Here is a 12,476-nt window from a genome sequence, read left to right on the forward strand (position 1 = left end):
TCTGTGTGTCTCATGGAGAGCAAGCTGGGGTATGAGAGAAGACAAATTCCTAATACAAGAAATTGTATATGGCCAATAAAGTGATCTTATCAATAGATCTACTTCTCATGTTTCAATCATAAAGGGAGGTTTTTTTCTTTCTTTTCTCTTTTTCATACGCTTATCTCTCCCACATCTCTGGCTTCCCTTTCCCTACTCATTTATTCCTGTTTTTTATCTTAGTGTGGGAATTACACAGTGTGTTCAGGAACCCAGCCTCTCCTGCCATGACGATCGTTCACGCGTGTTCGTTATTGGGTTTGGCACCGTGTGACATTCTTCCTTTTTCCGGAAAAAACAATAAACACGTTGAACACTAAGGGGGGTGTCATCCCTACCTCGCACCCTGAAGAGTGCAGAGCCTGTTGTATGCAATGGTGAGTCTTGAAATACAGATTCTGTGGAGGGAAGTGAACTGAAATTAAGGGAAATGTATATGTATATAAGTAAACAGGACGTGATTCTTCACTGTGATCAGTCTCATCTGGGCATCATTTCTCTCTGTTGTTTACGGTGAGAAGTCTCCACACGGGTGGTTCTGAGAGTGGAGCAGGGATATGGAGGGACAGGGATATTCGTAGACGGGGTAAAGTGTGTTATTTTCTGTAGTCAAATGTAAGGGTTTATTAAAGAAAACACTCTAATTAGGGTCTTTTCAGAGGTGATCGATGACGGCTCTTCAGTACACTGCCCCTGCTCCCTCGTGTGGCCGTGGTCCAGTAACAATAAGAGCGTCGATATTGCTGGTGTGTCAAATGTCTTGGAGACGGCACAGGCAGTTCACCCCGGCTGACAGCAAGGCTGGGGCGGACCACACACGCCAATGACACGGCTGGCTCTTACGTCACAGGTACTCTGACCACACGAGAGACGAGCAAAACGCTGTTTTAAAATGCCCAAGGCTCGCTCCATGAGCACTCCGCTGTTTCACGGCTCTGTACGTGTGCAGCCTCCTCATAACCGGTGCTCTCAGGCAGAGCCACAACGGGGCAAAGAGTCGGAGGCAAAAACAAACAAAACAACAACAACAACACGCAGAGTTAACAAAACCTGGAGTGCGGGGCCCAAGAGACACCCCCTCATTTCTTCGATCGCAGCCGGGGGGGCTCCAGCAGGTTAACACCTTCGATAAGTCGGCGTTATCCTTCGGGAAAACCCTGGAGAGATCCAACTACCCCGGACGGCCATGATCCACAGATATCAATTAGGCAACACCTCAGGCAAAGTACAACAATTTGCACGTGAAAAAAAACACAACAACTTTGCGACCCAGTGTTCCGCTTGGCACTGTACTGAATTGCTTAGTTTAGAAGCAGTATCTGTTGTCTTGTACTTTAGTATGCTCTAGAGGGCATCAGGTGTTACGTCTGCAGTTGAAAACATCATCATGTTAACCTGTTAGGACTCATTTCAGCAGCGATCGACCTGCCGTATTTCTTAAGCACTGAGCTGTGTACCCACCACAGGATCATCCACGACTAGTACGCTGCTCCCAGATCGTTGCCAAACGTTTTTTTCTAGTAGACTACACTACTCCACAGATTGAACAGTGATATTATTCTGTTATGTATTTATATATTTTCAACACTAGCGGCCATAAGACATGGTATATCGGACCATGCTGATTTTTTTTAAAAAAAAGAAAAATCAATGTGTGGAATATCTTACCTAAAGGCACCTGCTGCTTCTACGGTTGTTTTAAAGTTCACATCAAATCGATCACGTTGCGCACGCACACGCTCCAGCTGGGTTTTATTAATGTGGTCCGATTCGTGTTGCATTAGAAGTGAAGAGGGGCAGTAGGGGGAAAGCTTATGTTTTATGATCCAGAAAGAAACCGCAGTGGGGTTTGAAAGAACCCGTGTCCGTGGCTGTGACCCGGTGAACTTGGGATGTCTAGCTCTTGGGCTCACGCCGAGTGGCCTTGCCCTTATGGTTGTCTCACTCAGATTTGCAACCAGGCATTTACAAACCGTGCTTTTAAATAGATGCCCCCCCACCCCGTGCCCCGGTCATCCGCCGGGACCCAAAAAAAAAACCCCCCAAGCGGCATCACGTGATCATCGCGGGAGCGCGCACACACACACACTCGCTCCGCCTGGTGGAGGAAAGAGGCACAACCTGCGAGTCTGCCCGTCCGAGACGATTAATAATAAACAGCCAGAATCGCGTCCGGCCCGCACGCAGCTGCAAGCTCAGGTCACCGCGGTGGCACTGACAGGGCAGCGGCCCACGGCGGCCGACTCCCCCGGGGGCGGGGACGCGCGTCGCTGGGGGGGCAGAGCCATGTCGGGCGGCGCCGGTGACGTCACGCCGTCCGCGCTGGAAGTAGTCAGCGTCGTGGGCAAGGCCGTGTGCGCAGGCGCGGCACTGACAGCCGCTCTCTACCTGATCCGCAGAGTGTGTCTCACCATGGCCTGGAAGTCAGGAGGCGCCAGCCACGCTGAGCTCGTCAACAACCTCCGCAGTAAGTCCGCCGCGGAGCGGGCTGGCCCCGCCGGGGGGAGCCGGCCCTTCACAGCCGCCGCCGCCGCCGCCGCCGCCGCCTCCTCCCCCCCGCTGCGGGTCCGGACGCACGTCGGACCGGACCGCGGTGTCGGTCTCGGTGGTACCCGTCTGGGTGAGGGGGGCGGACTGGGGTAACGCTGCCGGTGGTGTAGCGGTCCAGCCTGGATGGTGGCGGGGGGGAAAAACATCCCGGCGTGTCGGCAGCTCGGGGAAAAGGGGCGTGTCAGCCCCTCAAACGCCGGAGCCTGGCCGCGTCTGCAGCCGCCGCGTTGTTTTCTCTTAAAAGAAATAGCTCGGAGACCGTTTCTCCGGAGCGGGGCATGCCAGCACTCATGACGCAACCTTAAAAAGGCACATTTGGAGCTGACCGGGCATCTCACAGCTGCGGGCGCCCAGTCACAGAGAGGCGCACAATGCGAGGGGTGCCTGCGTGGGGTTTTGCCAAAGTTAGTTTTCACCTGTTTTTGTCTGCGTGCGGGAGAGCCGTGCCGTCCGCGTTACCAGCCTGCCGCAGGAGCGGGTTCGTTGGCACAGGGCGCACTCGCACCTTCAGACGGGGGGGGGTCGCTTTGAATAATTCACCGTCAGGAGGCTTCCCCCCGTGTCCTGTGCGTGGAGCCGCGTTCGCGCAGGCAGAACCGTGGGGCGCACCGCCGCCCTTGAGCGTTAATAGCGCCGCAGATCAGCGATCACCAGGAGGGCTGTCCCTGTCGTGTCGGTGTGGTTTGGCACGCGTGGCTTGTGCTGCTGCTGGGGTGTAGCAGACGGCAGGTGCACCCCGGTATCGTAGCGCCGCGCCCCGTTCACCTGCAGGCGCGGATCAGCGCTTTCCTTGAGGCGCAAAGTCCGAAGCACACGCTGCCCGGACTGTACAACCTGACAGAGTCCGGGTAAATGTGGACACTCTCAAGTAGGAAAAAAGCTGTTTAAAAAAAAAAAACCCTGATCTCAAATGCATTTTCAGCCAAAGCCGTGTTGTACTCGGTGATGATGATGATCATGATAGTCGTGTTTTAAGATTTAACTTCTTCAGTAGAGGTTTGTTTTTTTTTTCTGGATTTCTAACCGACATCGTCAACGTCGGCCAGAAGGGTGATGCTGGATGATGTTTCCAGATCTCATTTGTGTGCAGTACAAAGGGATGTGGGGTGAAGTGCGTCGTGTACGGGCCGCTGGTGACAGCTGGCTGCTTGTTTTATTTCTGCAATGTCGAAACGAGAGAGAGACCGGCGCAAACCCACGCGTCAAGCAAGCGGTGCTCTCGCAGTTACCCATCTAGGCAGGATCTGATCTGTCAAACCCACACATTTCAGGTTCGAGCTTTCCAAGGTGGGCACAGCTAAAAAATAAACATCGGGTTCTTCATAAAAACAGAGTACAGGAGAGACTAAGGGCATTCTGCAAAAGGTTCAAGTATAGTATAGTAGCGCTACCCTGCAGTCTTTTCACCAACATATATTTATTGTATGACTCATTTCAGCACAGTGCTGAATTGGTTGTGATTGCTGTTTTGATGTAGCTTCCAAAATAGTGGTTTGTCTTGCATGTAGGCTTCCCTGCGTAGTCCCTCTGCTTTGCAGGAGCTGGGTGTACAGTGAGTGTTGGAAGAATATGCACTGTCACTGTGGTCTGGCCCTCCACTGCAGCTATCAGGAGGGAGGGAGGAGTTTCTGGACATAGAAGGTCATCTCAGATCAGCAAGTTCTCTATATAAAGTCCAGATCATCGTGTAACTTACACTTCAAGTCTCTGTATCACCTTTGACTGTGGATGTTTAGTGGGCTATATTTATATATGTACTACAGCAGGGTCTTGCAGTGTTCAGACAGGAGCTTTTCCTTCAGGTGCAGCTGACTGTGGTGACAGAATATTCTGTAAAGAGTACTGTTACGCTAAGCTTAGGCGTTTTGTCACAGTGTCTGTGGTGTTTTTTCAGTCAAGCAAACGAACACCAAAGTTAATCAAGTGAATATCTCTTTGCATTAAGAAGAGAAAATGTTATGGCTTTGTTTCGGCGTGTTATACATGCAAAAAATGAGTTCTTAGTAAAACAAATACAGTGCATATAATGCCAGAAAATATGAATATTTTGTTCAAATGTTCAGTCTCTGTGGTTGAGGTAACCAGAGGGGATCTGGGGTGACACTTCTTGTGGTACAGCAGCTCAATGGAGGAAAACCACCCTCATGTTCACAACTCGGAAAGATCAAATAACCAGTTACCACATCTGGTGCTTGACCCTTGGGAATTTGAGTGATGAGCTTTTATTTTCCAGGGCGGCATAACTTTAATTTTTCATACATTGGAAAAATGCTAAGGGGTTATGTTTTTTGACTTTCTTAATTGATTAAAATGTGTGCATTACTAACCAAAATTACTGAATGCATACTGTACTAACGGGCATTCAAATGCCTCAAATGCTATTTGTTTAATTCCTCGTGTTGTTTTATTACATCTCAGTATTGAGTATAGCTGGTTGGGGTGATTGTGAAAGCCGGTTACATCTTATCCATAAAATATGTGGTATCTTTGTGATGTGCCATTTGTAATCTGGAAATAATTGCAGTGTTAGTTGCAGTACACGGGAACCTTTTCGATTTGAAGACTAATTTTTGTCTTAATTTCAAAGAGGTACAACAGTACAATTTTGCTTTTGAAAGAACATGTTTTTGAATGCAATTTATTTCAAGACCTTTTAACATTTAAGTGGCGGAGTTTAATTCCTAGCTTTTTTTTTCTTTATACCTATGCTTATTTGGTTGCCCCTTTTGTTGCCCCTATGTATTTCATGACCATAAGTCTCCTGACTGACGTTTTGTTTACATAATTGTAATATAGGCACCTCTTCTTTTTAAAACGTTATATATAGAGGTTATTTAACCCCTAAAGAAACATATTTAGAGTTACCAATAAGAGGCCATGATATATAATTAAGGGTGAATTCAGTGCTGTACTTTGCATTTAATGACAAAAGTTGAAATTATTGACATTTATTAGTTTGTTTCCATTATTGTTTTTTTTTAATAAATAAAAACCCCGAAGACATTACCGGGCTCCTGGGCTCCATGGTTCGTGATATAACTCAGGAGGTGTCAGGAGTACAGTAAGTCATGGAGAGAGAGTAATCACCAGACCCACCTGACAAGACATCGGGCAGGCAGGAGGTTTGAAAAGAGATGGGAGACGTGCGATTGCAGGAAATATGTTTCTCTTTTTCTCTCTACAGAGAATGGGATCATTAAATCAGATAAGGTGTTTGAAGTCATGCTGGCTACTGACCGGGCACACTTTGCGAAATGTAATCCTTACATGGATTCCCCCCAGTCAATAGGTAAATACATCTGAAACTTGGATCAATAAAGTGGCAGTGTTTTGCTCTCACCTGAAGAAGGCTCCACAGCCGAAAACGTTGTGTTTCCTTTCTTCTCTTTCCAGCAGGGAATAAACCTTTACTTGTTGCTTTGCAGCCTACGCATGCTGATGCAGCTACTCACCTGAACTACTTTGTTTTAATAATGTTCTATATCACAGCCTGTTTTTTTCTAACAAATTTCTTTTCAGAAGTACTAGCAGTCTTAGTGGTAGCAGGAGTTGTTTGGGAGTGGCTGACAGTAGTTTTGGCACACAGGAAGCAAGCCTTCTCATAGCAAATCAATGCATTTTAAAAAAATTAATTTTAACATGAGCTGTTCCTTTACTTTTAAAGACTTGTTTTTGACTACTGATTAACCGTCATGTATTTGTCAAGCCCTCTCCAAGCACAGATAATCCCAACCATTTCACTGTCAAAAGAAACAAGAGTTGAGGCTTTCTACACATTGCACACAAATAGGCATCTCTCGGTTACTTTCAGTTAATTTCAGTTCAGATGTTTTGACGACCCTCTTTTTAATGGTAAAATTAATTCAGAGATTAAAAAAAAACATTGCAGTCTTACAGAACGGAGACTGCTTACAAGTCAGTTGAGATTAATTTAAGAGAAACAGAGTTGGCATAGATAATGAATTTGCTATAAATTTCCAAAAATACAGTACAACCAGAAACAAGTTTCAGTAATTATAATAACAATATTGATGTTATATGCCTGTTTATCTGTCCTACCTGAATAATACAAGTCTATTGGCTAAAATATTTGTAGAAAGCTGCATTTGTATATTTGTATAATTTGTTTTAAAGCATAATTTGCCGAACTTTTTTTGCTTGCAGGTTTCCAAGCAACTATCAGTGCTCCTCACATGGTAAGCTTTAATGATTGCTCTTAAAAGGCTGCAGATTGTTTTTAGTGTATCCACTGATGTGCTGCTCTGTATCAGAGGATTTTGGCACCTACTCACTTTTTCATTTTGAACTGCAGTGGTTTATTTGTTTATTTTAAAAAAGATTCACGGATTAATTTGTACAGCCGATAGCGAAGTACTGTAAATACTGTATCTTACCCAATAAATAAATACTAAATATTTAAGTTTCAGAATTCACATTTTTTTAAACTTCTGTATTGAAAAGTATTAAAAGTATTTTCAATTCTAGTATTTTTTGTTTAGCAGGTGCAGGGGCAGGTGTAGCTGTAATTTCTAATGGAAAAAAAAACAATTTCAGCAATTTAATGTATAAAATGGTATTAGAAATGGGCTTTAATTTTAAGATGGACATTACACACAGCTTGCTTTATCTATTGCAGCATGCATATGCTTTGGAACTTCTCCATGATCAGCTGTATGAAGGTGCAAAAGCTCTAGATGTTGGATCAGGAAGTGGGATCTTGTCAGTCTGCTTTGCGCGGATGGTGAGTCAGTGCGTAATGTTTTCAGGGGTGACGTTCTCTCACGCCCACATTTCAAAAATAGGGGCTCATAAGTGCATGATGCTTAGGAACGTGCATGCGTCTTCACACAGCGCAAACGATTTGTCTCTGCGAATACACTTTGTTGTTCAAACTGCCCCCTTCGAGCTGCTAACTTCACTTTCAACTGCTGTTACAACATTCTGGTGGTCATTTGCCACTGTGGGTGTCTCCATTATGAGACGTTTTGGGGGGAAAAAGGGCATTTTGTTGTCATTTTGTTGTGCTGGATGTCAAAATCTACCTTGATGTGAAAGATGAAAAGCGAAAGTTTAGGCATGGCCTTTAGTGATCACTGTTTAGTACAGTATTTTAGGTAGCGCTTGTGGTTATGTTTTAAGTTAGGGTTTTTTAAGCAAATGAAAAGTATTAGTCTTCTTTTACAACTATCTAACCTTAAGCTGTTCATTTCAGCGTAATTGCTGATTAAAGTGTAATGTAAATGGGTTGCATGTGTTACTTTATAGAAATGTATAGCAGGGGAATCTAGAACTTGCACTTACTTCTGTAGAAATCGCCTTGACACACCCACTATGTGGATATCTATAAATGTATTTCTGTACACCCCCTTGTCCTCACTTTCCTGAAAAACAAATTAACATCTTTATGAGCTGTGTTCCTCTTCTTTTCCTTCTTCCTCCGTTTTGGTGGTCCGCTCTTGGAGAAGAGTTTTTCCAAATCTTACATCTGTTGTTTTCGAACCAACTATTCAAGTCAGCTGTTATTCAGCTGGGCCGGGTGCTGCACGCACTTGTAAGAGCACAGGAGCGAGAAAGTAAACGCGTCCTCCAGAGTGTGTGCTCATGGCCCCCTCTCTTCACAATGCGAGCCTGCTGCACAGATGGCGTCATTCGCGGAGATGACTAATGTGGTCATCACTGGTTACGCTGCAGGCACGACCACACACCCGGGCATAGCAATCGCTGTTCTACACGGCAAGCTGAGGCTGGCTTGAAACTGCATGGATCTCAAATGCAGCCAGCCCAGGGGGAGCCTGCCAGTTTCTAGTCCTAGTCCGCTAAATACATAGCCAAATATGACCTAACAATCTCTGAAAAGCGGTGCCCAGTGTGCACTCATATTAGCCATATGGGAGATCGGTGATATTTGCTTGGGCACCTAGATGCAAGCTTTTGTTATCGCCTTAATTAAACCTGTGATTTTCTTTTCAATTTTGATTTAATGTTTATGAGAAATTTTCTTTTAGACCTACTGCTGGTTTTAAACCAGCATAATAATCGTGATAGCCTAGTACGTTTTCACGATGAGCCCTTAACCAGACATTTTTGTGTGCATCTGCAGCAGAGTTTTTGATAGTTCTGATAATCTTTGTGAGGCCCGTCAGGTGGTTGGGATTGGTTGGAGACTGATGAATACAGAATAACATTTGCCTCAATAATGATCACTCAATGTAGGATCAGAGAAAGATCATTTACATATTGGTGGGTGATTTTGCATTCTTAACACATTCAAATGAAGTCAAAGTGGGATTTGAAAGCATTTTGCACTAGAGTGTGGGAGAAAATGTTGGAAAGCGTAGTGCATGCAGAATGCATTTGGTACCTGGAACGAAATCTCAGCTGACAAGAACAATAATCGTTCTGTTTTACAGGTTGGTCCCAAAGGAAAAGTCATAGGAATTGATCATATTAAAGAACTTGTTGATGATTCAATAAACAATGTTAAGAAAGATGATCCCAGCTTAATAACATCAGGCAGAGTAAAATTGGTTGGTAAGTAAATGCACCATATGTTGAATTGTATATGAAATTAACATAGATGTGTAATACTGAATCATCTTGTACAGGTTCGAATGAAAATGATGTAGAGATCGTAGAATATTTCATAATACATTTCCATTGAAACCCCACTGGAAGAGGGATTAATTTATAAAAAACATTTTGCACAGCCAACTGAAAATTAAAGGTGATGGAGGGGCCTTGTTTTTGTGGAATGTGACTTCCATGGTTTCCCCCTGCGATCTTCAGGTGTGACTATTTTTTTTTATACCTAATGGAGCTTTTGTGTTGACTAATCGTTGCAGTTTTATCAGCTCCCAGCTGTTCTGTTTTAAGATGTAGTTCTTGCGATATGAATTCTGCAGAAATCAGAATCACACGCACACAAACTGCAAAACCCTAATTGCGTAAGCTCCGTTCCCTGTCACAAGAGAGATAAGATGACTTTATTAGTCATCTACAGTTTCCTGTATTAGGAATTTATATTTTCACATACCCCAGCTTGCTCTCCATGAGGCCCAACAGAGTAGGATTCCTCTGCCAGCTGCGGGATTTGAACCGGCAACCTTCCAGCCACAGGCGCAGATCCTTAGCTAGACCACATCAGATTAACACCCTCGTCAAGCACCCGTCCCAGGACTTGAGTTGCTCTGCCCTGTATTGCAGTTGGAGATGGCCGGCTGGGCTTTCCAGAGGAGGCACCCTACGACGCCATTCATGTAGGGGCTGCAGCACCGACTGTTCCTCAGGCAGTAAGTTCTTGGCCAGAAGTGCCCCAAAATGAAGTGTTTTTTTCATGTAATCGATTCGTTTGCATGCTTTTGCTTTCATGCGTTCTTTCCAGAATGGGCTTCACAGTCCTTCCCCCCCCCCCCCCCCACCAGAGTCTGTCGTACGCTCACTGTAGCCCGTCCTCAATCCCATGCCCGTGGTTCATTTGTCCTCGCACGCGAGCACTAGACTAAAAATGGGGCCCCCAGATTATTTTGGGAGTGCCATCCGAGCCGAATGCTGAGGGCGACCCGCCCGTCTGCTCTTTGTGCCTCAGCTCCTGGAGCAGCTGAAGCCGGGCGGCCGGCTCATCCTGCCCGTGGGCCCCGCGGGTGGAAACCAGATGCTGGAGCAGTACGACAAGCTGGAGGACGGCAGCACCAAAATGAAGCCTCTCATGGGAGTGATTTACGTGCCTTTAACAGACAAAGACAAGCAGTGGTCCAGGTGGAAGTGACTTTCTACTCACTCTTTCTTCTCCTGCAGAGAGTCGCCAAGGTGAAATGGTGTGGATTGGAGCAGATAATAGATCACAAGGGCTGTGTTTGCTGCTTGTTATCATTTTTTGCTACTCCATACCATGACAAATGGCTGCACTTTTTGAATTGACCAAAACTAATATACCAGTCGTTTGAGACTGTTAACGAATGTGTTAATTGACCTCCTTAACATGGCCGGTGGATTGCGTTTGGGTTGTTTCTGTTGTATTGTTGGTGTCATTTTCTTTAAAGATGAAACTACTGTTGCACCATGTTACGGCATGTTTTACAATTCTTGCCATCTTTGCTGAGCCCTTGCAATATTTCGGATCGCCTGTCCCAGAAGGGATTTATGAGATGAGCTATGATAGAACTTTTCTTAGCTCTGACAGTCGCCTGTCGAAATAAAATGGAAAAAAACCCATGATTATCAAAGTATTCATAATCCCGTTCCACCTTTAAAAACCCATCAGTATTATGCTATCTTGATTTGGCCTGGTTGAGACAGTTTTGACACTAAAAATAAAACTAGAAGAATATTTGGGACAAAATAGAAACCAGTTGTCATTCCACAGGCCTTGTATTATCACTCATCAGCCTGTGTGCCTGAGCTTCATCTCCAAAGGATTTGAACTCCGCGCTTGTGTGGGGTGGCGTGGAAATCCATTTGTTCTACAGTTACCAGTTAAATTAACCATTTCAGTGCTAAACATTCGAGCATTCTCGCACAGGTAAGGCACAGGACTGAATGGTCTTTGTAAGAACATGCGTATGAAAACAAGGCAAATGGATTTTGAATAACCCCAAAATGACTGGGCTGCTCTAGACTGAAATATTTTCATTCCTGCTGAAATACACCTTTAAATATCATCCAGTGCTTTTTTCTAAATGAAAGAGTTTAAATTTTCACTGCAGTATTCCAGTGGCACTTCTCATAAACACACCTTTCTCTAACGGCATTGTGAATGTCAGTTCTTTTGCTGCGAGCTGTGGCTGGAGAGGTGCTGAGCCCGTTTGCACTATGACGGCAGTGAGGGTGCCGACGCTGGAGTTTTAAAGCTTTGTCTTTGTGTTTCTTTCAGGGATGAACTGTGAAGCAGCATCAGCATATCCATGCCCTGCATTAGTGTTAACCTGAGTGGACTTATCCCTTTTCAAGCAGCTGGTGGATTTCAAGAAAAACAAAACAAAAAAAGGAACGCTTTGAAGCTTGTTTTTGGGACTTTTTTTTTCCAAGTGTTAAATAAAATGTTGTGGAACAACCACTAGTTGTTCTCAAAATAAGACTGGTAGCAGTTTAACACAAAAGAAGTTTGCATTTGGGAGCCTTTTCATTTATTTTTTTCATTGGATGCAGATGCAGGGTACAGACTTTGTCAGTTTGTGGATAAAATAAGTAACAATGATTAAAATTTAGTTCTCATCCAATTAGTTCCATTCTAGTTAAGTTGGAGAAAAACATATTTCCTTATTTTTGGACTGTTTTTGTGCAGTGTGTAAAGCCTATATTATAACTCGCTGATGTGCACCTTACAACACTATGTGCATTTTCAAGATTTCTAGATGCAGATATCTCTGTTGCTCAGCGCTAATATTGACACTTTTCAGCATTTTTCCAGCTTACAATATTTAAACAGCGGAATGCAGCAAGTACAGCTTTCTGTCATTTAATCTGTATGGCACAAACACACAGCACAAAGTCTCACAGTACATAAATGGTGTTCTAGTTACTGTTTCTGTCAACTCTCCTGTACAGACTGACAACTGAAAAATATTGTTTATACACTGCATTACGGGTTTTCTCACAGCTCTTTGCTTTTCTCTTCCTTTTGCTGTATTGAATTGGCTGCAGACTATAATTTACATGACTAGTAACATGCTGTGTACAAGTAACAGATAATATAATTCAGTGCTGCTTTGCCAAATAAATCTGAACTCAAAGCAAATGTCTCCTGTTTTTACATCTATGGCTAAAGAAGCTGGTTGCAATTTTAATGTGTTGCTTATGAAAACAACTATCAGCACTTTACCAAGACTTTATTTATTTTGTCTTGTCTGTGTGCAGTGCTACCACGTGTCATCCGTGGAAGTGGGCCGTTT

General features: G+C 44.3%; 1 protein-coding gene across 2 annotated transcripts; it reads left to right on the plus strand.

Moving 5' to 3' along the window:
- The first annotated feature begins 2,129 nt into the window (after nt 1–2,129).
- pcmt1 (protein-L-isoaspartate (D-aspartate) O-methyltransferase) lies at nt 2,130–12,322 on the plus strand. 2 transcript variants are annotated; one of them, XM_088909281.1, is made up of 8 exons: nt 2,130–2,506; nt 5,774–5,878; nt 6,754–6,785; nt 7,226–7,330; nt 9,000–9,120; nt 9,793–9,878; nt 10,175–10,344; nt 11,459–12,322. In XM_088909281.1, the coding sequence occupies exons 1-8, from the start codon at nt 2,326–2,328 to the stop codon at nt 11,469–11,471; spliced, it is 813 nt and encodes a 270-aa protein (XP_088765407.1). In that variant the 5' UTR covers nt 2,130–2,325; the 3' UTR covers nt 11,472–12,322. The 2 variants fall into 2 exon arrangements, with proteins under 2 accessions (XP_088765407.1, XP_088765408.1); XM_088909282.1 differs by having other exon boundaries at nt 2,131–2,506; nt 10,175–10,395.
- Nucleotides 12,323–12,476: the final 154 nt, after the last annotated feature.

The sequence above is a fragment of the Atractosteus spatula genome, chromosome 2, assembly GCF_055471065.1.
Source record: "Atractosteus spatula isolate fAtrSpa1 chromosome 2, fAtrSpa1.hap1, whole genome shotgun sequence".
Classification (NCBI taxonomy): domain Eukaryota; kingdom Metazoa; phylum Chordata; class Actinopteri; order Semionotiformes; family Lepisosteidae; genus Atractosteus; species Atractosteus spatula.